Source organism: Coloeus monedula (genome assembly GCF_965178545.1).
Source record: "Coloeus monedula genome assembly, chromosome: 2".
In the NCBI taxonomy this organism is placed as follows: Eukaryota; Metazoa; Chordata; class Aves; order Passeriformes; family Corvidae; genus Coloeus; species Coloeus monedula.
Genome location: NC_138782.1, coordinates 78,057,241 through 78,084,774, shown reverse-complemented (window position 1 = coordinate 78,084,774; position 27,534 = coordinate 78,057,241). Strand labels below are relative to the sequence as shown.

At 37.5% G+C, this 27,534-nt stretch overlaps 1 protein-coding gene across 1 annotated transcript in view; it reads right to left on the bottom strand.

Annotated features, from left to right (window-relative positions):
• Positions 1 to 5,813: 5,813 nt before the first annotated feature.
• The window catches only part of SIM1 (SIM bHLH transcription factor 1), a gene marked incomplete at both ends in the record, with an annotated part of 44,802 nt that continues 23,081 nt past the window's right edge, over positions 5,814 to 27,534 (bottom strand). Inside the window, 3 exons of the mRNA XM_082302758.1 lie at positions 5,814 to 6,544; positions 9,258 to 9,663; positions 17,046 to 17,211. Coding sequence (XP_082158884.1) covers positions 5,814 to 6,544; positions 9,258 to 9,663; positions 17,046 to 17,211 — 1,303 coding nt within the window. The remainder of the gene's footprint in view (positions 6,545 to 9,257; positions 9,664 to 17,045; positions 17,212 to 27,534) is intronic.

Genomic DNA, 27,534 nt, shown 5'->3' with positions numbered 1-27,534 from the left:
TTTACTTCAGAAAGCTATTTACAATATAAATAATTATAAATGGGAACACTTTGCAAGATATTGTTGACATAACTAAATTATGTTTTCTACATTACATTCCAAAGGAAAACTACGGATGTTATGCTACAATGTCACTAGACCCTTTACATTGCAAAGCATGGTATTTGAAACACTGGCAATCTGTGTATTTTTTTCCATAAATGTAACCACTGGTTTAAAGCAAACATGAAATACTTCATCATGTCTGAAGTGCTTTTTTTTGTTAGATTAATATATTTTATGCATTGAAATATTTACCTTGGGAAAAAGTTGCAGTGCCCTAAAAGTACTTTTTCTAATAGATTTTATTTCCTTAGAATGTAAAGGTGCCAACGTTTTATATTGTGTGAAAAAGATTGTTTCTTGCATTTTGAAACTTCCCACTGTATCAGTAGCTGAAAAGGAAAATAGTAAATGCAGTCCAAATTGCAATAAATAAAAATGTTTAAAATTACATTTGGAATCCTAGAACAATAGGAAAGGTTGAGAACCTTGTGTGAGAGGGGAGTTAAATAGGGAATGCAACCAGACAAAAAGCGTTTTTTCATCCTGCATTTGATCTTTCCTTTCAAATTCAGCTTCATAGATGGAGTCATAAATTAACTCTTTTCAAAAAGGGATGTATTCCTAACAACTTAGAGCCAGATTTATCTACAGAACTCTTGTATACATAAGCTAAATGCCACAGTGAAGCCTCACAGCATTTTTTTCATTAATAAATGCCCTAAGGAAACGTAGAATGGAATCACACTAGTGCTCTCACTGTTCGGAACAGAAGACTATTTTGGTTTTTTGGTCTTCAAAATAACAGCTAAATCCTCAGCTATTCCTCTAGCAGACTTTTAAAACACCAAACTGAAGGGTTACAGAAATCTGGGGGATTTTGATTTGGGTTTTTTTTGTTGTTGCTGTTTTTGGGGTTGGTTTGGGGTTTTTTGGTTTGGGGTTTTTTAGCTTCTCAGTGCACACAGCTGAAATATTTAACCGTCAATTCTAACTGCAAATAAAATAAAATAGGTTCTCTTCCACACTGTGGAGCTATCTGGAGTTAAACCGGTATACCTACAGGAAAGCGTGTTCATCCACCATTGTTCCTAATAATAACATTGTTCCTGTATTGCCTTTAGGCTCTTAGGTGCTTTAAGTAAACTTGCAACACATGGATAGAGCAGAGCCTGAATCCATTTGCTGCCAGACATTGACTATAGCCACCTTAAAATAGACGTAGCTAGGTCTAATCCTGGAACTGTGAGCTATAATCCCCATTACATACAGGTCTGTATGCAGAAGGTCTGAAACCAATGCGTATGCCACAGCTTTGTTCCGTGACTGAAAGGTTATCTGACCTTTGGAACAGCCAGGCTGATTTTCTGGGGTGGCTGTGCCTTTTCCAGAAATACTATGTGACCTTTCATTTTTTCCAGCTCACTCAGCATGCTCACATAAATGAACATATGGTGGTTAACATACTTAGGGACATTAATGAATAAATGCTGCATGTGCAGAGACAAAAATGAGATTCAGATAACAGTGATTAAAACCGTTTAAAAGAGCAGAATTTCACTGTGTAACCCACAGCAGTATTGCGGACAGATCAACAAAAGCCATTTAAAGCTTAAGAAATACTTTTGGGGCTCTTCATTTGGGAGAGATGCACTCATTTTTTCAAAACATAAATAACCTCTTTTATAGAAACACAGCCATTAGAGATACTATCTTCCATAATTCCATACTCACATCTTCAGATTTAAGGAAAGAAGAATTACAAAACAACCCTCAAACCTATTATCAGAAGTCAGCTTTCCTTCCTTTGCACTTGTTAAGTAGTACCTTACTCCACAAATATTCCCATTTGAATAAATGGGACAAATTGCTGAGTAAGGTTCTTCTTTTAATTTAAGAATTACTTTGCAAATTTGTCCAAAATCACAAACTCTATGCCCATGGTGTGATTTTATATAAAGACTAGAGGGTTTTTATTTCTTTAAACAAAAGAGATATACTAAGATTTTAATGCACAAAAACCGTAATGCGCCATCCACTGACATCTGTAAGAAATGGTTTGAAAGAGCTGTGGTCACTCTGTATTTGCAGTAGTTGCAAAATATTAAGTTCGTGTTAATAACAAACCAGTATTTTGTTAATTATGCAATACAGCAATTTATATTGTTTCTGTTCCAAAACACAGCATACATACCTTATTTTAAGTGATAACCTTTAGCTAATGCAATACATTTGAAACTTATTTGGTTCAAATGCCTTGCATTTTTCAATTTTTCAATATTTCTTCCCATCTGATTTGGAAAAGGAAGAAACATAAAAAAAGATTATATCCTTGAAGGATACCAAATGAAACTTTGAATTACATAAATATGTAGTGGAAAAAATAAGCTTTATACCATATTAAAAAGCACACATAATATGAGCTGCAGTGATATTATATGCTATAATTAAGATTGCGGACTTGTTTGCATGTAGCATGTAGCATGCAGAGTCTATGTTTGCAAAACTCAATGCTTTCTGTCAATTAAGAAGAAATTCCTGGCTATCTAAAGAAGCAGGATAGCAAACAAGCTGACAAAAGACATCCATCTCTGGCATACTGTATTGAAGTGCTAGGGAGTGCCAGTTGCTGGAATCCCATGAGGGAGAGACCATCAGCCTTTGCTTGCAGCACAACGTGGCTGCATGTAGAGACATCTCTACTGATTTATTCTGTTCATCACAGTGCATTTTTTGCATTTGTAGTGGACTAGAACTATTGAAAATAGCATAAATAGCTACAGTTTGTGAAGTCTTAGTTTGGGATCACTGTAAATAAGGATGGGGAACTTTAATGCATAGCACACTGTCTTTTTTTCCTACATGAAGTCATATAGTGCACAAGCAGCTTATGCTGTGCCTGTTTGTCTTATAAGTCTATTTTTCAAAGGTGCCTGTCAGAATGCAAACACAACGGTCACCAAAGGGCGGTTTCCTGACAACTTGTGGCCATTAGACCACAGCCAGGGAACTGCATCTGGTCTGCAGAACTTTGTTGCCCTCTAACTAAAAGCCTGATGGCAAGAGTGCTTTGTGATCCCAAGAAACTTGAGTGCTGAGAAAACCCCATTCATTCAAACAGTTTGGGAGACTCTTCTGTAATACAAAATAGTATTGACACTTAGGCGTGGTTTTATATGTACTTGTAGGGATAATATGATTCCATGTACCTCTACTCTAATTAGTTTTTCAAATTGTATTTTAATACTGTAAAAAGATACTCCAAGTACAAGTTTATTCATCTTACTCATAGGAACAAGTGAAATAAATATGTATCCAGAACTAAATTTATCAAAAATACTTTCTTATTCCTATGCTTTAGGAATATATACAATTGTTGGGCTGAAAGAAGTCCATTTTGGTCCATTTCTTCCTCTGAGTTAACAGTTGTCAATGTTTTTCTTCCCCTCAATTATTTGCCTTTTTATTATCTTAAAACAAACAAACAAACAAAAATCTCTGTCTGCTTCTCTTTATGACCTTCATTATCCACTTGGCAATGGGTCAAATAAACTTCTTGCCAAATCATTTTGTTCTCATTTTGCCTTGGCTATCATTCAGTGCCCTGTCTCTCATTTCTGCTATTTTCTAGTTCAAATAGTTTTAGACCATTATTTATCTCTCCTCTGTGCAGAGTTTGGTGCACATCAGTGATACTACCCCTTACTCAGTTCCCTTACAAAGATGACAGACCCGGTTTATTTAAAGCTTTTATTAGATCTTTCGTCTCTTTATCTTTTGCTGAGCTCTGCTCCACCTTTTCTGTTACGAAGTTTAGATAATAAAGACCAGACTGTGTTTTTCTCCCTTGTGTTCAACGTGCATTCCACCAGGAGCGATCACACTGCAGTCAACAAATGTCGCTTATGGAGTAAGGTACTACTCAATTCAAGATTCACAATCTGCTTTGGAGTGATCAGGACTACACACAATATTCCAAGTTCAGAGAGGTAATTTCCTCTGCTTTCAAGTACATCTCTACTTACGTGGTTTATAATGTTATTATTTAGCTTTTGCTTCTGATTAGTTTTATTTGGAAACAGTATTTTTAACCCACCCATAGCATGCTGGTTTATATTTAGTCCCATTGATGACTCAGTCCCATATGTTGAGCTTCTGAATGTTACAAATGAAGCTAGTCTTAGAGCTAATCTCATTTTAGTAACCACCTCAGGTCCCCTTTCCTCCACATTGGCATAAGAGGGAGCGGTGGTCCCTCCTGTTGCAGTCGACTTTGGAACCATATAAATGCCATACAAAAAAAGGACAGGGCTAGCAATTGTGCCTAAAAATTCCCTATTTTACATTTTTAGCATATGTTTTGTATTTATTCTTTTCCAATCAATCACTTTCTTTTTTCATGAGGTTATTAAAAATTTAAAAAAGTTCCTCTGCCTCTTTTGATGTCTTATATAACGCTGGGACAGGCCCTGATAATGCCAGCATTCTTAATACAATTTAATTCCTTGGAACGCTGATTTTCCTCTGTACTTTTTTATGTACATATGGCTGATTTTGATAGCCCTAATATTTTCTGATATTCATTAAATTATCTGCTGCAATCAAGAAGATAATTCATATTTATCAAGGTCATGCCTATTACTTTACTGTGTTTCAGACAGAGTAGTTACAATTCTCTATACTCTCTTAATTTACTCCAAAACTTTATCAGAAGTTAGATAAACCACCAAACAGTTTTTACCTATTCTTGACTGGTGTAATTTTACATTTATGCCACTGCATTTGTATTTCACAGCAATATTTCTATGATTCTGTTGAGTTCCTTCTGTGTTTTAAATTAATTCTTAATTATTCAGCCACTTTTTCTTATTTTATAATTATTACTGAATGGCATACTTAGCTACAGGGTTAACAGTTTATCTTGAACCACTCCTAATTCCAGTCTATTCTCCCTGTTTCTCTAGGCAATTTTCTTCCATTTCACTCCACTACCCACCATGGGCAACCTTTCAAAAACATGAGAGCAATCTCCCATCTCTGCAGCAAGACAAGCAAGCCCTTTGTTTCGCAAAACTACAGTGAGAATGCCCCTGTCTTTTTAATACAGTAGAAGTAAATATTTGACCATACTAATCATAAGGACTCTTTTCAAATCAGGCATATGTCAATAGCTATGTATGTGAGCACACAAGGACATAACAATTCGAGGAGTTCTCTCTTTCTCCCTTTTTTGATTTTATATTGGTCAGCCATGGATGCTTTATACCATAGAGCAGCATAACGTGCTTGGCCTTCGGGGAATAAACAAACCACCAGAAGTACGCTTTTTGTTGTGTATTTTGAAGGAACACATCCCACATTCCTGTAAAAAAAGAGTGCATAGCAGTTCTGTTGGCTGGTACCTATGCAGTTCAGAAGATCTGCCCTTGGCAGTGTTTCCAAACAACACCTCCTACATGATGTGGATGAACTGCTCTGTTAGCCTGGGACAAGCACTCCCTGCCTGGGCCTCTTGTATCCTTCTCAGCATGCATGGCACCAACTTTGAGTTTAGCTCCATTCACTCTTAACACTGCATGCTAGTGCATTTTTATTTTTTTAAAGTAATGCATTTTAACTAACTTATCCCCCCAAACCTTGGGTTCTTCTTTCTAATGCACTGTGGTATGTGAAATGCTGGTAAGGACAAGGGCATGAAAACATATAATATCTTCCAATTAGATCTCAAAGGTTATTTTTTAAAGCACAAAAGTTTTTAGAAAAAAAAAGTGTCAGCTTCCATTGGTTATTATAACAGATGTTCCCTTGTGTCCTTGTGCCGGATCTTGCTGCATCCTTAAGTGAGAAGTCACATCAAAGTGGGATCCATTACAGCCTAGTGAATAGTTTCTAATTGTTTCAGTGTCATATAGATGCTCCAGAGCATACCCAGTTAGTGTGTAAGCATGCTTATCAAAGTACTGCCTGTGGGAGCTGTAATAATTTGGAGAGACTGCTGGGTGGTCTCCTTGGTTTTGATGAGGGGACATATCTGAATGCAGGTAGTCTTTAGCAAGTACCAAACTAGATTTTGATATTCGATCAGAACTGGGGCTGCTTATCCTAGACAGTGTTGTGGGGCTGTTGTCATAGTCATTTTCGTGTGGGCTCATAATCTTTCCATCTCGCTGCTGGATGTGTTCACAGGGGGGAGTGTTGGCAACCGTTGGGACGCGGCAGATGTCCGCTGCCACCTGCTGCTGAGGGTAGTTTGCAAAACAGATAGCGTGCTTCTTCCCTGTGCCATTAATGGAGACCAGTGGGTCAGGAGTGGTCTTCCGCAGCTGTAGCCTGTTTTCTTCTTCTTTAATCATTTGCTGGGTGGCTCTTATTAGAGTTTCAATTTTGCTGGGCTCATGTGGACTGTTCTGATACTGCTCAGTACGGTATCGGTCACCTGACTCACTGGCAGAGCCAGGATCAGGTGAGCTAACGACACTGTCCTCATCCCAGTGTCCTCTTCCTAGGAAAGAGAGAAAGGAGACAAGCACTGAGGTTTAAGGAGGCACGTGATCTTGAAAAACATGTAATCTGAACCTTCTTTTACATAGAGAAAATCAAATCAGAGGTAAGTGACTTGTAAGAGTCACCAAAAAAGACCATGGTAGACCCTTTGCTTTTCAGTGACAAATTCTAGTTTCCAGTATCTCCACAAGGAACAAGTAACACAGCTGGAGATATACAAAGAGATCGAAGCACCTCAACACAGGTATCTGGTGCCACTTGATACACTCTTGGGTAGCCAAGCATCTGCATAAGCCCAGCAGGTATGGCACCAACTCTAAAGCACCTCTGTCTTTTGGAGCAGCAAGAGGCCAGGCAGGGTATCGTAGGGCATGTCAAAGTGCCCTCAATGCCAGTGTTCAGGCCCCTGGCCCCTTACTACCTCTTTGCATCAACAAGGTCTGAGTGAATTTGGGCCATGGTAAAAATAAAAATCTCAGGGAATTACAAATGTACAATATTCCAGCATGTTTTCTTAGGCCTTTCAAGGAGCTAAAACACAGACAGCACTGAGAAATAGATTGTGGTTATGTAGTGACTTTATGCAGGTTACACAACAATAAATAACCACAAGTAATGAAGGAACTCTTCTACAAAAGCTCAAGAACCCATAGCTGCTAGACAGGCTTACTGTCAAAATGTGACGTCATATCCCCACAAATAAATATTTACTTTTGAAATGGGAAAATACTGTGACATTCTTACCTCTCTTTAAAAAACAAGGCCCATATACATATCAGAGAAGATGTTCAGCTTGCAACTAGCTGAAAGCACAGAATCATATGTCAGTCCTCACTAGCAAGAAAGTGAGTGGCCCCAAAACCTGAACGGTCAACATTATGATAAAGGGCTTGATTTGCTGAGATACATTCCTTCAGGAGGGCATGCGCGGGACTTGCACATGTTACTTCTTGATGCCTTTGCCTCAGCACACAAAGTCCACTTTGGGGATGAGGCACATTGGGTTGGCTGACAGTACTCCTCAAAGTAAACCCATTTTCAGACTAGCACCAGAAGTTTCTCCTGTTCTGTGTTGGGTCAGGGCATACAGATCTGTTTGGGTTGCAGACCACTACCACTGCATTGTAGAGTTCACAACAAAAATCAGTGATGGGCTTTTACAATAAAAATATCCTTCCATTGCTGTGGAAGTACTTCACTGTGGAGCATCATGAGCATGAATTTATCTTTCACATCCTCTTTAGATCTGGTCCCAAAATGTCAATGCTAGTCAGGTTTTTCCCCCTAAAGCTACACGCAGACTGAAGACCTACTGAAAAATGTAAGACTTGATACAATAAAGACATTAACTGCAGTACCTGGAATTACAGCAAAACCAAACAACAAACTAAAACCAAACTATATTATCCATTTACATTAATTATCCTTGATAGAGGTATGGAATAAATATCTAACCCTTTTGCATTTGTACCTTGGTATTACACTTCTATGCTCAGCAAGAATTATCATGCATAAAATTTGCCAGCAAAATTATCATGCTTTACTAGATTCTCTTTTTTTTTGAGAAGAAAAAGCTAGAAAAACACTAATAGGGCAGAAGTACAGAACAGACATGAGGAAGGAGGCATGTTCCCACAGGAAAAGTGGAGAACAGTCCTCATCGGCAAAATTTTCTGTGCCTTTCCTGTTTTATCTGTGATTGTATTTCCTACAACATGCTACTTAATAATTTTTTTCTAGTCTCGACATAATTTTCATCAGATTGGAGTAAAACAGAACAGTTCTTTTTCGTTTATGAAACTTCATTCTGCAAATCAACGGAATAATATTAATGTAATCAGCTTTTCTGAGTTCTTTAGAGGCAACCCTTGTTTTCATAGACTTTTGTAGAAAAACTTTTTTTTTTTTTTTTTTTTTTTTTTGATGTTGCATGCATCCTTACAACCTTGAATTCTGACTTTTGGGCCAGTTGCTGTCTTCCAAGACTCAGCCTATAATTTTTAAATGAAGGACTTTTGGACTTTTCCCAACCCAATATCAGGCTTTCACTGTGGTTTTTTTATTAGCTTCAGCCTCTGAAAATGTGCTAATGCATTGAGTTCGCAACCTGTCAGAAACCAAACAAAATTTCAGGCTTGGTGTTGAAAGGATGGAGAGGTTCAAATTGGCTAAAAATTATAGCTGAGGATAAATGTGTGAAACCAAAAACAACTGTTAATTTTAATAGCTAACTTTAAATACATACAGAATCAGTAATAACCCATAGGGAAAAATGTCACTTGGAGAACAATTTCTCCAAAGGCTTTCAAGAGTTTTTAATATCCAGCTTGGATTCAGCTCTAATTTTTTGCTAAATATATTCCATCTGAAGTGTCTTAATCCTAAAACAAATAAAACCCACTTTTCTATTGAGTGGATTATTTTGTTTATATTTTTAAGAACATGCCTAAAATCTCACCAGTCACGTTTCCACCTTAATTTCACAGATTGATGAAAATACAGCAAAATTATATTTTGCTGCATATAAGCCAGACTGTAAAACTCAACTCAACTTGAATTTTAAGTATCCTCATCTCCACAGACGCGATCTCTGAGACAATAACATACATCAAAAGCATCTAATTTTCCATCTTTCACATAAACAGCTGTATGTTTCTGTCATATTCTTCGCTGAGATGGTGTCACTTCTGCAAATCCTTGTTATGTCTTACCATGAATCCTGTGCACTGACGTTATGTGGGGCATACTGTTCTCATACGCTTCTCTGCTCTCAGGGGATGTCTTAGTCAGAGGCAATGCTGAACGAGAACCCCACCAGCTCTCCCTCCCCGGCTGCGGCGTGCCAAGGAAATACCGGCCAGCTTCGCATCTGCCTCCCTCACAGGCCTGAGTGTGGAAATGCCTGTCATCAGTCACCCTGGAGTGGTCGAGTGCAAAACCGTAGCAGAGCGCGCTGCGGTCTGAGTACTGTCTGTAGGCACAGGAGGCGTCGTGGTGCTGGGAGCTCGGTCTGTCCGCAGGCTCCAGGAGCTGGGGAGAAGCCGTATCGGTCAGTGGGCTCCCACCCCACTGGCTCTCGTGGTCAGACTCGGATCTCTCAGTGTGAAATCCAGAATACTGCAAAACAGGAGAAGCAGCATGGAAATTACCACACCTGGGTGAAATCTGCAAGTAACTGCACTGGGAACAAAGGCAGAGAGTGTATGTGATAGTGTGTTTCTTGTGAGCGTGCCCACATGTCTGCACCTTCTGATTGGGCTCCTGGTCCTTTCCTGTACAACACTCTGTAATGAGCTCACAGATGACAGGACAGACCTCATGAAAGTCTAAAACATCCCATGTCGGCCCTTAACAGCCATCTCCTTTATGATGTGTAATATCAGGCTCAGCAACATCAATGTTTCAGTTCAATATATTTTTAATATGTTCAGGTTTTTCTTGTTGCTTTGAAAGCTGTGCTTATGCTCAGCCAAGGTGCTCCAATGCACTTCAGCAAAACACTTCCAAAAGGGACTGAAATAACACTGCTCCTGGAGCATTCTCACATGTCAAATTGAAACCGAATGTATTTGAAGGGTTTTTTCTAAGGGTTCGCTCTCTTTTCCTCTTTTTTTTTTTTTTTTTTTTTTGGTTGATTTTTTTCCCTTGGAGTTGTATCTTTGAACTTCTTTCCTCTTATTAGTAGGGAAAAGAAAGCCTCTTGCAAATCCTGCGCTGCCAACATTTCTATAGGGTAAAGCCTAAAGTGATGGCAAATAGGTAGGAAGCTGAAAATCCCAGTTCTATTGCAATGTGGGAACAAGAAAAATCCAGGAACTATTTTCCAGTAAAGGTGACTGCTAACCAAAGCAGGCAGAGTGAGCACTTTTCACCCTCACTTAAACAAGGCCCTCCCAACACAAAAAAGCAACTAGTAGGCAGCTGGAAAATTAGTCAGGATAGGAACATGAGCATTTGTTTAGAGAGAAGTAAGGGTTAAGTTAAATGTCACAGATTCCTAGATATTCCTAATGAATGCTTCAAACTTTTAGATACCTTTTGGGAAAGGAAAAGAATGTTTATTAAACCTCCTAGGATTTAGCTATCTCATTTTTAAATCTTTTTATTTATTGGAACTGTCAAACTTCACGGAACATTTCTAAATCAATTTCACCCGTGATTATGGACTGGGATGAGACCAAAGCTGTACATGCTCACCTCTTCAGCACTGCACACTCATGTCACAAATCAATGTATTACAACATGAAACCTTGGAATTCTCCCATTCCATCACTCACCTTCCATATGCCCACTCTGCCTTTTCTTTTAATAGGCCTAACATAAGGTTACCTTCCTTTTCATTAGATTAAGTTGCTCTGAAACTCCTCATTATCAGCCAGGATCAAGGTTTTATGCACTTACCAATCGAAAGTACTGACCAGATGTTTGACTTACAGCAACTTAAACCATCTGTGCAACATCAGTGGAGTTTTTGGCATCTAATTGGGCATTTCTTCAGTATTCCAGTTTATATTTGTTTATATTTGTCTAATACTGTTTTGGTTGTGAACAGGATAGGTTATTTCAAGGAAACAAAGAAAGGGTCATGGCTTTGAAGAAGTCAATTATATTTTGTTATTAGTTGTCAGAAGAATAGCCATAGGCAACAAGCCTACCAGGAGACATGGAGGAGGTCAGAAAGTTAGTACCACGATACTCATCACAAAGGTTTCAAGATGAAAGGACAAACATGAATTTTCATGAAGGTTAGATAGTTACAGAGCCACAAAAGCATTCTTTTAAATGCCAGTAACTCAACATACACTAACTAGAAACTTTATTCAGTCACCACAGAGTTATGTGATCAACTGGAGCATCTAACTCTTCTATTATCCTTTCAGATCTAATGTCCACAAACTGCTTAGTCACAAAGATACCTTCATAAATAACAGCTGAATTATTGTAAGCATTTTACAAAATTGTATAGGTAAAATTAAGTTTCCAATAAAAAAACTTAGAAATTATTAACAAGATTACCACTTAGTAAATTTTATCTGGAATGGAAAATCAAAAAACCAGAAAACTAGTTTTTCATCTGTTCTTAATTTTAGAATTACTTTTTGCTCTTTTTGGATTTGGGTTGTATAAACCAGATTTTCTAATTTTAAAAGTTAAGCAGAAATATTATATAGTGTAAGCCTAAATGCAAGTATAGAAAAGTCAGGAGTTCATTTATTTTCTTATTAAAAACAAAGCTCCCAGTATGTATTTCTTTCATGAGGAGGACACGGAAAATTAATTTAGAACAATATTATAATGAAATTTCTTTTTTTGGACACTTTATTATGATAATAAATGCCAGAGAATCTTTCAAACTGCAAACTCTTAATTTCCTGTAGCTCTACTAGATATTCTTCTATTTGTTCTCTTTTTCTAAGGACACTTCAGTGTCCAACATAGCTTCTCTTGAAGGGAATATCTTCATGTAATTGAAAAGTTGCACAATTTTTGCTTTTATTTTGAACCTAATCACAAAAGGCCTTTGTGCAGTTTTTTGAAAAAAGGGAAATTATCTCAAAGGTTTTATGTTTAGTGTATTAGAAATGCACTGTGTGGTGTTATATAACCATGTATCAAGACCAACAACACTTGACTCATCTTCTTTGTCCTTGAGGTAAATGAAGATTATTTGAGATCTGACCTATGGCAGCTGCTGGGCCATGGACAGAATTAAATTAACACAGTCAATTGTTTGTGGCCCACATTTTCTGCCAAGGTTTGATATGACTACTTACTCCTAAGGTACAACATGAGCAGGCACAGGGCAAAAATATGTCTAATTCCCTCTAAAGCCAGCCACATCTCTATTTGGCATCTTCAGGCTGCCTCCACTGCTGCGGTCCAACCACTGCCGCTCCTGGGAATCTGATGTTGACAGGTGGAGACTTCAAATACGGGCATGTGTGACATGTTGATGGGGGGAGAAATGAAAGAGTGATCAAAGATATTGCTTTACTGAAATGGGAGTGGAAACACTATCTCACAAGTCAGAATTAGGCTCCCATATGTCAAGTGATGAAAGACCATAAAAAATTGAATCAGATTTAATGAAAATGATGGCAAATTAAAATCAGTTGGATTTTTTTCAGACCCAGTCATGTCTCAGCATAAACATTTTATTTTCTGCTAATTTTTGCCTTCTGACTTCTATCAGGAGTCAGAAGGCAAAATAAATTTATTACTTTTGGATTTTTGACAAAATTTAGTCAGCAGATAGTGATAAAGAACTTCAGACTGGCAACATCTGAAATCCCTTCAGGTGATTTCTCAATTGTCTTCTGCCATAAAAAACCAACAAAACATAAATTAAATGGTCCTCCAGCTGGTCCCTGGAAACTGAATTGTCACCTCTGAAAATTAGAAATGTCTTCCAGAGTATTAATCCAGCGTACAGTCACAGTGAGAGCACACCAGCAGGATTAGCACTGATAAAGAAAGGGTCTGTGGGCCATAACTGATACATTTTCATTCCAAGAAAAACTTCTGGAGGGCTAAAGAGACAAGGAAATGAGAAGATATAAAGTCCATGTCTAAGAAAGCTTACTTTATGAGAGCCCATGGAAGTGTATTAGGCCAGTAGACAATTTAATATTTCTCGTGTGATTTTCTTTTGCCTGACCTTCCATTTTTACAGGTGTCTCACTGGCCTGAGGACTCATTCTGTCATACACAGCAACATCAGCCTGCTCCACACGCCACCCCAGATGTTCAAACAACAGATTCTATAGATATATAATTTTCTGGCAGCCTACTCAGGTTTTTATCATTACAAACGTTAATTATATGATGAAACCCTCACAGAATCCTCTTTTCCATGAAAAACTTTCACTACATCAGCATTAGTAGCTTTTCTCTTGATTTGTGTCTTAACCATGAGGGAAAAAACATCACAGATGCGGGCTGCATTGTACTAAGAACATATGCATGCTTTTAAATCACTTTTATCTTACATTTTACTAATGTAATCCTGAAATGTAAAATATGCTCTTTTCGCATTCACTGTTATAGGCACAACAGATGGTGAAAGGCTTAGATTAAAGTAATACAGCATGTCCATTAAAATAACCCCCACTGCTGGTGACTCTTCACCAGACCAGGAGTTATGTTTACTATAAAAAGAAGGGTTTGCTTTGCTTTTGAACACACTTGAAGTTGCCAAAGCTTTAGGCTACAGGAAGAAATTAAAACAAAACAAAACCCAGGCTGGCTAGAATTCAGCCTGATTCTGTTGTCTTTACCCCATTGGGTGATATGCCCAAAAAGAGATGGACTGCAGAATCAATCCAGATTATCCATTGAAAGGAGATATAGAATCAATATATCTCTGAAATCTGATGTATTAATACATACCTCTATACCTACCTATTAATATGTACCTATATCTATAATATACAACTATTTCCAAAAATTTATGCCTGCTATAGTATAGACCAAAGCCTCCATCCAACAGCTCTTGGGTACATCCTTACTTGTATGTGTGCTTTCATGAGATACATATAATCTTTATCCAAGACCTAAGATGAGATATGAAGGAATAAACATTTATCCAGATCTCATCATGAAACATTTCCACTGCAGGCAGACAGCAGGCAATTTAAATATTTTCCTTAGGCAATCATCATTAATGGTACATTAAACTCCAAAGCAGTTCAGATGATCATAATTAAAATGTTTTTCCAGTCTTGTTGCTATTTCCTCTGTATGGAATAAACAAGGTCCTGGGCTAGTTTTTGGGAACACAAAGGTGCAGGGCTAGATTTTGGAAGGCACTCACAATGATTATGATGATGATGATTATATTGTGGGGGCAGACTACAGGCATCTTTACACCAACCCATGATTTCCTTTTTCTGCAAATATCCATCAAACCTTCATCTGCCTGTTTGTTTTTTTTCCCACCATCTCTTTCAGCTCTGTGCCTCTCTTGTGGGATGGGACTAGAAAAGCATTCTTCAAACTCTGAGCAAATTCTGCAGCTGGGCCATGAATTTTGGGTTGCTCTCCTCTCTGCTTGCCCCTCCCCTGCCTGAGGGTGGTTTCACAGAACCCACTAGCCCTGTACTAACAGCAGGCAGTGCTAATCAGATGCTGACTGATACCTCCAGTTAAATGAACTCAGTTTCACTTGAGTCTACAAGACCCACAGTATGCTATGTCTGCTTTTGCATAAGATTTGAGGAAAAAAAATTAGCACTGTCTTAGATGACTGAAACATCCACTTTTTGCCCTAGTAGTAAAAATTCAGCTGAAGTCGATTAGCATAATTTTCATACTGTTCACATCTCAGGTAGCTGTCTTAGGGGCACACAGCTGGCAAGGTGAAGGATTCTCAGTCAGAAACCAATAAGGCATATGATTTCTTTTTCTCTTCAAGAGAGAAGCAAAGTAAATGGTAAGGGAAAAAGAGAAAAGGAAAGGAAAAAAGTGGGAAAGAACTTATGTACATTTAAAATCTCCTAGGTGCCCTTGACTTTAAGAAGTACTTTGCCCACTGCCGTTATTTTACTAATAAACTTCCTGCTTCCTTTCCTCACCACAACTCAGGCTCCTGTGTAAGCCAAAACCCGTGACCTCTCTTTCAGCTGTGACTTTTAAGTCACACTCTAATTCTCCTCTACTGACTGGCAAATTACAAGGGCAGGAGGCTGAGGGACGCAGGCCATACCACCTGCTGCATGTTCTTCACAACAGCTTCTCTTAGTCTTTCAACAGTTTATTCAGCAGTGGAAAAGGATGAGAGGGAGGCAAGGCCAAGCTGCCAGCTTTACTTGTGGTGATGGGCTGCAATGAACGGTATGACCATTTTTCAAGGTACTGGCAACTACCATGGCTGCTTCTTTTTGAATGATGAAATATCTGACTTTAATATCAGGCAGCTGGTGATGAGGATGCAGAATGAAACAGGAGACTAAGCACCCTGAGCTTTCAGACAACAATCCCTGATAAACCAAAAGTCACAATGCTGCACTGCTCATTCAGTATTTTTTTTTCTGGTGACAGAAAGGATAAGGAGGTCACACTTTCAAAAATCAGATAGATGTGGAAGGATAACAAGTCTTCAGCTGGGATTGTCCTGCTAGCAAATGAGTCCTTTGAAAGGACTGTATAAGGCAAGATGAAATGTAATTACAATTTATCAAAAATAGTCATAAAAATTGAATTTAGAATTATTCATACATGTCTTCCCCAATTCTTTTAAACATTTTGATTACTTGATTAAAGAAATTTAATCAAACAATTTAAAAAAATTAAAGAAAAAGGCTTTTTTAAGAACCCACAGAAACATGCATGAACAAGCGAGCTATGATAACCTCTGACAAAAGTTAGATGTTTAAAATTAGGAATCTGGATTCATATCTAGGTGCTCAGTTAAATATTCCCTGTGCCAATAGCAGATGTCATTTAACTGAAATTCCTATCCTTGATACTTTTGATGGGAAAAAAGAAAGAAAACAAGGAAGTGATGTAGACATTTGGGATCCCATTACACACTCTTAGAGGTCCATTTAGAAAACATTGTGCCTGCAAAGAAACTGTAGTTATTAAGGTCATTACCAGTTAAATATTGACCTGGGCTCTTTCAAAATACATAGCTCTTCAATGTTACATCGTGAATGCATACATTTATATCCACTTTGTATATATCCATTTATATCCTCTTGTGTAGAGGCATAAGAGCAGTAGGACTTGTATCATTAGTAAACATCATGATTATTTTAACAAACAGATTTATTTGAGCTAGAAGTTTGACAGTGTAAGGATGCAAGTGCTGTGACATTGCCTGCAGGAATCAGTTACATAAACGTATTGGGTAAGTTTCAGTTCACAGACTCAATCGAGTCTGGTCCATTCTCCAAGCAGGACATGTTCCTTACACGTTAGGCTTGAAAATGAAATCTGGGAAATTAAATTCTACTGATGCCAATGACCACCTCCTACTGTTTTCTTCCTTTCAAAGTTTTACACACAGAAAACACACGTTCTTGTTCCAATTCACCAAGCTGGCTGACTTCTTTCCCTCATCAAAACTCACTCCTCTCGACTACGATTTCAGTATTAACTTCTATCAAATATCTGGCAGTTTTCTAGATATGTTGGAGTTAATAAAGACCAAGCAAGAAAAAGAAAGATTTCTCAAATGGCAAAACTCACAGCCTTCTCAAACCAAGTATTTCAAAACCAACATTTTCCTTTGTCCTTCTGTCCGCTTCTCATTAACTCTGAGCCCTGCACTGCTATTGTTGTTGATAATGATTTATTATGCATGCTGAAACATAAATGTTTCCAGCTTTTTAGAAGCAGTTTAAAGAAACATATTCCTGTCTCAAGGTCGTATAACCTGCCATCCTTTATTGCCTTTGAGTAACACATTCTTTGGCCCGTTCTAATTACTTGGATAAAGTAGCAGTCAAAATCAAGATATTCAAAAATATTTAATTTATTTTTTCGAAGACAGCTACCTGTGGATATGGTGATGTCCTTGATTTTGACTTTGTGCTCGAGAGGCGAGATTTGCTTCCCTTTCTATTATCCGTTATGGTCGGAGTTGAATTTGCGTATGAGAATGCCGGCTTGGTAGCAGTGACCTGATCCAGGGAGAGCTGTAGTCCTTTATATTCAGTATCCCTATATAAAAGGCAAAAGTGAAAAACAAGCTCACTTCATGTCTTAATGGGAAACATTCCTTTCTTCTTTGTGGGGGGTGGAAACAAAAGGTATTTTTAAGGAAAAAGAATAAAACCATTCAGGGCAAGCCAGTATATCCCCCGAATATATTTATGGAGTATAGCTTACTAAGCAATAGCAGTATTTTTATAGTGAAAATATGATTGCTTTTTGCATCCAGCTGTTATCATCCTGATCTACTTTCTTCAGTAATAAAAAAACAATGGGATAGATATTTCTGAGATTTGTATTACAGTTCTACATTGGTCACATAGCTAAGCAGTAAATAGGATACATTTTCCTCAAAACTCTTTTAACCATACAACTACAAATTTACCACATATGTGCTATGTGTGTGTACGTGTGTTCACATGTGTGTGTGGGGGGTGCACATAACAGCCTACAGAGATGACTAGATAAACTAAACAAAATAATTTTTTAATGGAAAACACTTGATCTTTAAGGTTGTATTTTTCAGTGTTTAAGAAGTTTCAGGCAATTGGTGCAAATTTTTGTTTTGTTTTTTTTCCTTCTATGGGTCATATGAGTCTTTTATTCCTCCATTTTTAGTTGCTTATACCAGTTTACCAGTCAAACAGCTAAATAAATATCAATCTTGTGATTTAAATAGCCTGTCCCTCACTCACAAAATAATAGAGGTTTTCCATGGAAAGCTACATATAATGTCAGTTTTTGAAGTTCGGTGTTAGTTTCTTTAAACTAATGAATGCATGAAAATAAGGAAAACTGGCATTGTTCACAATGTCTTACTAAGCATAACAAGGGCATGTGCATTGGACTGCTCTCCTCTGCACACATCTGCATGTCTGCTGATACCCAGGGGAGTAACAAATGAGCTCTCCAGCTTTCATGTAGTCATACGGAACCTATTCTGACAATGATTTATTAAAAGAGAGCAAAGCGAGAGCTTCTTCCTGACCTACCTACCTGGAGGAAAAGAGGAAGGGTTCATGATGTTTTTTTTCCTTTGTGTTATCAGTAGAGAAGTAAGGGATAAGGGAAGAATAATGCTTCTCTTAAGCAGTCAAGGAGGCAACATATTCATTCACACAATTACCCCATACTCCATCAAAACCTAAAGATTAACACTTAATGAATTATATTAATAATAAGTTGTTTACCGAGCTTTAACAACAATATTTTGGTCTATAATCACACAAATATTGATATGTAAGCCACAAGAGTCTAACTTTTTTAGAAAGAAACTGCTTCATCACCTAAGCGTATTACAGCTTAGTACATTGAAATGTTTTCAGATAAAAGGCAGGGGTAGAAGAATAAACTTGATAAATCACTGAAATAAGTGAAATAGGATGAATCTTCGGGCAGCCACAGATAAACCTGCAGAATCAAAATATTAATTCGTTCCAGTTCTACAGTAATTTTTTTTTTGCATGTGATAAATAGTAAAATTATTGGTTGAAGAGGCTTAGGTCTTTTGGCAATGCAGACAATATATGTGTGTCTGTGTATATATGACACATGAAAGTAAATCCCTGACATTAGAACTGCACTGACTATGGCATTTCCAGTCCATAGCAGACAGAGATTTGTCAAGTATAAATAGAGCTTTGCAATGCAAAAGTAGTTCTTAATGAGGTAATTTCTTCAAATTTTAGCTTCAATAGAGATATTCTCTGCTAGAATATCTGCATTTCAAATATCCTGTCTGCAGTGAAAGCATCTGAGTATGGGGATTTTCTTTGGCCTCTTTGACAGGTGCAGCTCATCCACATATTTTGAAAGCATTAATCTTTCCCATGGTTATCCTCAAAATTTTCATCCAGACACCTTGACTTGACATGCAAAGCATCTGTCTTCATAATTGATTCCTAGAAAATTATCTCCATGTTATATGAAACACAAAAGATGTCAAACAGTCTTCATACTTAATTGCTACAGTAGCATGAGATTTTATCAATAGCCCTGAAAATCTAATAGTCTCATCCTGGTATACACACTCCCTCTGACTATTTAATTATAAGAAGGGGAAGGGTCCTGTGTTTTCCATGTCAGATGCAGAAAATATTACCACCAGAAACTAAAATTAATCAAAACTAAGTAGGCAAGTTTTCAGAGCCTTAGGGGTATGAGGAGGTTGTATTTTTTTTTTGAGCCTACCAACCCTTTTACCCCTGGTTTTGCTGGAGAACCTGTAGCTCTGTGCTGCTGCCATTAACTCCCCATTTCTGTTTTTGCCACCCTCTAACCATCTGCTGCTTTCCTGTGTCCATTAAAAAGTTTTAAAACAGTGGGAGGAATAGCACCCTGGTATTCAGACCATATTGTCATTCCAACACTGCTTGTCTGCTGTTATGATGTGTGTAAGGGCCAAGCATTCAATAATATAGGGACTACTCTCTACAATGTTTCTAGGTCATGGGAACTGGAAAAAAACCCCAAAAACAAGTCAGACCTGACTTACCCAAACCTTAAATGACATTCTGTGTTACTTTTCTATGTCCTTGCTATTTTTATGGTGAGCTTTCACCCTCCCAAAACACCACACCTTAGAATAAGCAACACAAGCTTGTATTTGCATGAGTTGCTCAGACAGTAACTTCATCAAAGAAAATGATGATTAAAAAAGTACCTGAAATTCTTGCTGCCAGATGCAAAGTTTTGCCTTAGAAAAAGAAGACTCCTGTGCTCTCTTTGCAGATGAAATACCTGGACGTTTTTGCATCACTGAGTCGTGATTCAGTACCATCTCAACCCTGTCCTAGAAGAGCTACCCTTTAGAATAACCAAGAGAGATACCAGAACACCATCAGCAACTGCCCAAGATAAATACCAGGAGTTAAAAAGGAAAGAAAATATGGAGGAAGGGTTCAGTGGCCTCAATATCAAATGCAAAAGATGTTCCACTAAAAAATGAAAACATCTGAGTATATCCATATGCACTGTGAGACAAAAGACTAGAAAAAGCAGGACTCCTATTGATATACAAACTACAGATGGAAATTCTGAAAACTTCCTAGAGTAATTTATAAAACTTTCACCAACATGGAACTATAATCTCCACATTCCTATTCTCAGAGACCTGAATGCTCAATTACACAGTCACAGCCGCAGACTAGTACTGCATCTTGTGTTCTATGTGTAATTAAAAAAAAAGGTGGTGGATATGAGCTTCTTCCTCCAAGGTCCTCACCTTCAGGATCCCGTAGGGATCCATAGAGTCTACATCTATCTACATGAGACTGCTGCGACAGAGAGAGTGATATGGCATATGTTCAATTGCTAACAGTATGTTGCTGACAATCTACTATTTATCTCATTTTCTGATGCAACTATCATCACTATAAAACATCAGAATAACTACAGGAAATTAGCTCTTAAATGAAGAACAGATGAATCAAACTGAATCCAGACAAGACCAAAGTGATGCTTCTTTGCAAAGGGAAACACATTGAAGACCTCCACCTTTTCATGATGGGAAACAGCCATTCTTTCCACAGTTGGATGGAAATTCTAGGTCCTCTAACTCCTCAGAGAACGTGAATGCATAGGCTTTGGGTAGCATATGGTTCAAAAATTGTATAATTTTTCCTCTATCTTGTCATTCCCCCCCATATGAGAATCTGCCCAGTATGGTCAATGTATCAGGCACCTACAGACTGGATTACCAGGCTTCACTGTAAGCAAATTCGGAAGACAAAGCATAAAATCCCCTTGCTACAATATGCTGCTTCCCATTTTCTTCTCAGACCTAACTCCCAGAAGCTTTTCCACTCTGTGCCATGCCTCTGGCTCATCCAATGCTCCTTATAAAGCTTGATCCTAATCTTGAAATTATTTATTGATGTATTACATGCACACCACAAAAAACCAAGGGTCAATGACTGTACCAACTGCATTTCTCTGCAATGAAGCATCTGAAAGTTCAGTACAAAATATTCTTTACTAAAGATATCTAGCTGTAGCAAGCTGAAAAGATGGTGATGGACAAGGGCTGAAGGAGCAAAATGTTTGGAAGAGGAAGCCAATCTGTTTCTGCATGACTTGGATGCCAAGTGAATCTCCAACTTTTATGTGAAGTGTCCTCAAAATTCAGCTTTAGAACACGCCTTCTTCCCACTACCATGGCCAAAATGTACTATATGAAACAAGGTAGCAACAGTCTATCTAACCAAAGTTTGAGGAATAGATAAAGAATCATTAGCAGACATTCCCGAAAAAACCCAGTAAGGGAGTAACAGAGCACCACAAAACCTGAATTCTCAGCAGAGTTTGCGCAAATGCAGTGACTAAGCATGTGGTGAGAGCTCACCACGAAAATGAAAAGAAAATGAGAGGGTTTTTTTAATATAGGTTTTTTGAAGGAAAAAACACATGAGGAAAGGGTGAGTCGGCACTGACAGAAATAACGTTGGGAAGACAGAGGTCCGGTGTGGCTCACAACAAACTAAAACTGTACACACAAGCTGGGTTTTTATTGTCATTGTGTTTCTTCAATTAATAGGGTGATGCTTGGGACTACTATAGCTCACTGAAGTGAGACTAGACATTAACATTAGAGAACTAAAGGCACAAATAGTTTTCAAGATATTAATACTCCCTACTTAAAGACAGTATAGGCTATGGAACAGAAGAGAACTTCAGGCCTGAAAAATGCTCTCAAACAGAAAGACCAGCTAAATACGATGTATCCAGAGGAAGAAGTAAAAGAATGACACCCATTAGTAAAGAATAAATATCCAGATTCATCCAAAAGTACTTAAGACCAGCCAGACTCAAGAATACAGATCTTATATATCCAGAGTTATAAGCAGCATAACCTTCAAAACAAGAAGAAAACCCTTGGAAAAGAAGAGAAAATGCTCAATCCAAGTAAAATTCTGCAAAACTGTATGGAAAAACATCTTTTTACATTAATAACACTACATGATGAAAAGGAAAAATAAGCTATACATGCAGTAACTGAGAATACACAGATAACCAGCAAAGAGGCAAACATTTACAGTGCATTTAATTCCTTCAAAAGTCATTAAATTTAGACACCTTAAAGAAGATTAACAGAAATTCAACTTTCATATGTGGTGTTACAGCATTGGATGGAAAGGTATCATGGGAGCACCTAAACCTGACATATGCTGGGTAACCTACATCCATATCATTCCTTACACATATTAAATAATTAGTGAAGTACAAGCTGAAAGTAAAAGCATTAGGTGATCCTAGTGCAATGGGTTCCTACATCATGGATACCATCATTCACCTGACTGAAGCAAAGCAGAAAATACTGATCATGAAAATGAAAACAAGGTTCAATTACAATTGTTTGCACTATTATTTCTATTGAATACATGATGTATGTTCTTCATTTCCTCTAGTTTTACTTGAAAAATCTATGGAATGGGTCATATACACTCTTCATTTCTTTTAGTTAAAAATCAGAAAAATTATATTTGTCAGATTTTCTGCCATTCTAGCAATAGAAACTGTGAGATTAAACTAAAGGTGTTAATGTCATTAATGTTCAGTCTCCTTTTCTGAGTTATTGCAGTTTGTTTAAAATCAGACATGAAGGTGGTAAAAATCAGGCACTTTCTCATGCATGTCTGACTACAATAGTGCAATATATCATTCTTCTACTTTTAAACAATGCCCACAACTTTTAACATTTCCACACTCCAGCTCATGCAATGCTAACAGAGCACCATTCAGCAGATGAGTGAAAAGAGAACAGATTCTGGCTGTTTGTCATCTTCATGGCTTTCTAAATCAGCAGATGGTACAACAAAACAGACAATTTCCTCATCTGCTGTGTCCTCAGTTCACATACAATGTGTCTCAGAAATGTTTACAAAGGCCTCGGTCTGCTCACGCGATTTGTGAGGAGGAGCGTGTGCAATCCCTTTAGCATCTTTCAGAACCAGTCAAAATAAGGAAGTTTCACTCAGGTCATACAGGAAGCCAAATTTCAGGACAAAGTGCGAAAAAAGCTGTTGAACCTCACTGCTTGTTATGAAACTAAGCTGACATTCAACTGTGCAACCTCAGAGTTACTCCCTGCCACAGTTGTTCTATCAGTAATCACAGTGATATTAGCAAACCTCCTTCATAAAACTTCTTGAGTGAATAGTCCCTTATAGGCCTGACCTACTGCTCACAAAAGTAATTGGAAAAACCCTCCAGAAATCTTTCAAGTGTATGCTTATTATTAGTACACTTAATGGCTAAGCCATACATCTACTTGGAGAAGTATGAGTTCTGTGTATCAGATCCCTTCATTAAGTTCCAGGCACCCGTTTATCTCCACAAATAGCACAAACAACAGTGGCTGTTTACATCTTGTTGAGTCAAAGTTTACAGCTTCTCCAGCCATGAGATTCTCTTACATTATATCATATTCCATATTTGCTTTTAAAGACAAAGCAATCCAAACCAGGGAGTTTAATTAAATTATTTTATACATTCAGAAAAATTGAAGCACAAATTTTCCTGTATGGGTCATTTCACAAAAATCTGAGGATTTCCTCTAGACAACTACTGTGAGAGGAATTTTATGTATTCCATGATTGGTTTCTCATCTCATCTCATCTAACTGCCAGTTGAAGTTAAATAAAACATCCTGGCCTCTAGATAATCATGATGTGGCAGATTTTTCAGCAGTCTGAAGGTAAAGTTTGTCATTCCAAACTACATGCCTCACCATCTTTGGATCCAAAAGTGAGACCTGTATTTGCCTTTATTTACTAGACTTCCTAGCCCGTTAAAATCAGCACTGATGACTTCTGAGAATCCCTGCCTTAACTTTGCTGAATATTAGCTCTTAAGACGAGGATAACAATATGCTATTGTAAGTAACACATATTTGGCAAAATATCGGTGTCTGTCTCACCTGTTAAATTTCATCTTTTTGTTGGAAGGAACAACCTGCTTCTACCAATGCATGATAGTTAACATTACTAAGCTAACTCTCAGCTTCAGCCCCTAGCTGCACATCACCACAGATAAACAGAAAATACATTTCCCGAGAGTACCCGTGTCACTATTGATGCAAAACATTCTTTTATTATTTCAGAATCTCCGTGAATTTAATGCAAATGTTTTTAACTATCTTATACCATTTATCCTTGATTAAACCTCTTCTAGATAGTTAATCATTAATGATTTCTTTACAGTGTCTGTGCAAACAGCTCATTCATGCCTATGACATATCAAATTTCACAGACGTGTTCTTTAATTGGATTCATTTATTTCTAATCTACTGAAGTCCTCACTACAGTAATGCTTGACTAAATAGACATTAAACTCACTTATTTAAACTGCTAAAATAAATTTGATATGTATTCTATGAATAAAAATATTTGACTGAATACATGTAATACCACTGTTATTGTGTACCTAACTGAGCAGAAATTATTGGAAATAGCACACTAGATAGCTATATGATATGCTTGGACAGAAGGATTTCAGAGGCTGCTGCTGATTTTTTGGCAGAGATTATACATTAACAGTTTTCAAACACTAAGGATTTCTACAGCACATTAAGGCATGTAATAAGGAGAACCAACAGGAGCTCCTCTTGATTTTCATGAAGGTTGTTGAATGCTGTCATTTTCAATCCAGGGACTTTTTTAGAGAGAAGCATTTCTTACCAGTCCTGTGCCCTCATGGCAAGGGAGACCAGATAAACCAGCTAAGATGTTTTCAAGATTGACTGCTCTATGTTTTGTAATATTAACTGAAGAGCTGGCACAGAAGTGGATAAAAGTCCTGTATCTGGGTGTTAAGCAGCGACAAAATACAATTATGTACCTATAGACTCCAAGTTATTAGGGGCATATATAAAACATTCTTCTCTATAGGGCTTAAGTATGGTCTTAAAAGCCTACTTTGAGATTTTTCTTTCTAAAACTAGTATTCTTGAGCTCCATTTTGGTGAAGTATCCTCTAATCTATGTGATTCACCACACAAACTGAGAAGTTTCACAAAAGAAAGAAGCATCACATTGCAGAGAGGTCACTGATATAACACAGACTGCCCTGTGTGTAAGAAAATGCACATCATGGCATAATTATGCAGTAACTGAGGATTATAAAGATAAGGGTTACACATCATACCATACATAAACCCCTCATGCAGTGACATTTCAAATATTGTATGCTCTGACCATCTTATCTGAAAACTTGGAAAAAGCACAGAATGATGGGTTTGGAACAGATGTTCTATGAGAAAAAAATAAGGACTCTCCTGAGGCTGAAAAAGAGGTGACTGGGAGAACAAAATAAGGTCAGCAAATTGTGAATTGCATAGAGAAGGAAGACATGAGTAGGAAGCAGTTTTTCACTTCTTCTAATGCAAGAAGTATGGGCTAGGGACTGAATGAAGCAAAAGGAGGCCTTTATTCCCACATTTACTTAACCTTGGCAGAAGTCCACATGGTGTCAAATAGTAAACAGGTGAATTTGTGTAGGAAAAACCCACAAAACATTGACAACTAATACATTCAAAGATCTCACCTCTTTCTAGGAAGACATTGGAACTTCTTGGAGAAGAAGGTGCTGGGGAAACATGACTGCATGCTTGTCCTATTTTTAACCTCCTTCCAAAGTATTTCCCATGGTCACTATCAGCGTGTGTGTGATTCTGTATCACTGTTCTTGTGTTACACTCTATATTACAGTAGTTAAGCAGTTTCATAGTTCAGTTCCTCTGAAACTGTGAAGAGAGGTCCTGAAAATTTGCCATCATTACTTTTAAAAATTTACTGTAAATCTTCGTGATATTTCAGGTTTTCTCAACTCCTCTGTGTTCCCCATAATCAAAATTTTTCTTGTGACAACCTTCCTAAGATCCTAAGGTGAACACTTTAAAAATTAGTTAGCTTTTCTGTGATGACTTTCTGGATAAGATTTTGTGATCTGGGAATAAATTATCTGAGAAAAAAAAAAAAAGGACTGTGCTTGAAAAATTGTTTACTGTTCATTCTATTTGTTCCTCTTTGGGAAATTTTCTGTCTGCATGCTGCATAATTAACTTCCCCATCATTCCACCCTGCTTTTTCTGATCAGCTGCACCCCATAGTGAAGAGGCCTGTTGAGTGCAAAAGTATTCGTGACCTCCATCTGGTAAGGGTGTCCCATTTACAATAGATCCCTTTCTCTTTCATCAGATTAGTCCTTTATTGTCATAAGACTTTCACCTTCCTTAGAAGAAGCAATATTTTTCTACAACAAAAATCTTTCTGCTTCACTAGTCCAGAGTTCCTCAGGTTTGGCCAAGGGAGAGCACTTTGCCTTTGAGGGCTGTCATGTACCATTAAGAAAAAATCATGCTATAATACTTAAGAACTACTTCTCAACTGATCTTTCACTTCTTTTGCTAAAATTTTAAGGGAGATAAGGGGAGGAAGACAGGCAAGATTTGCACTGAAATTTTGGCTTTTGGGGAGAATGGATTTTTGATTTTTTTTCAAATTAATATACCTGTTTTCTCATTTCGTTTTTTGTACCAGAGTCAGACTGTTTTTTAACTCCTTCCTATCCACAGCCAAACCTCTACTGCAGTCAAATCCCACCCACATTACTTGACACTTGGGTCTAAGTCTCCATTCTTATTGGACTTGACCATCCAGCTTTGATAGACATACAATGTACAGAGTTTTATGTTGATAAAACAGGAGACAAATAGCAAGAAAAGAAATGTCATGAGGTTATAGTGTAATACATAAGTCTCCATTTTATTTGATAGTTTCCTAATAATCACTGATCCTGTCTCCTAGAAGTGTACATGATACATGGTTATATTGGTTAAGGGGGTCCATTAAACATTTAAAATTTATATAGGATAACCTGTTTGATTCCCTAGACTCTCTGGAGTCAGAATAAGTTAAACCACCATCTCTTGCACAACTGCTGTTACCCCACATCTTCTAGTAAATTCAGAAGGCTTTTTTTAATGGCAATTATTGCTTTTTGACAATGTTGGGATAACAAAAACTCTACATTAACATGTACAGTTCAAGAAATGCATGCCCGTATAAAAATCCAGCTTATATAAGTCTCCAGTGGGTCAAGTGTTTATAGGTAGTCAAACACTTAATAGGTGTATCTAAAATTTCTCAACAAATAAATGAAAATAACTTAGTAAAACACAATAATATCTAGCTATGGTCTTCTTCAGAAACCTGAATCTGCCTGGTACCTTTGTCCTCTTGATCATAGTTTTGGCTAGAACAGTCAGGGGCCTTAGTTGGCATTAGTCATTCTGTTGTCACTGCTCCACACATACATTCATCAAGAATTTCCAGG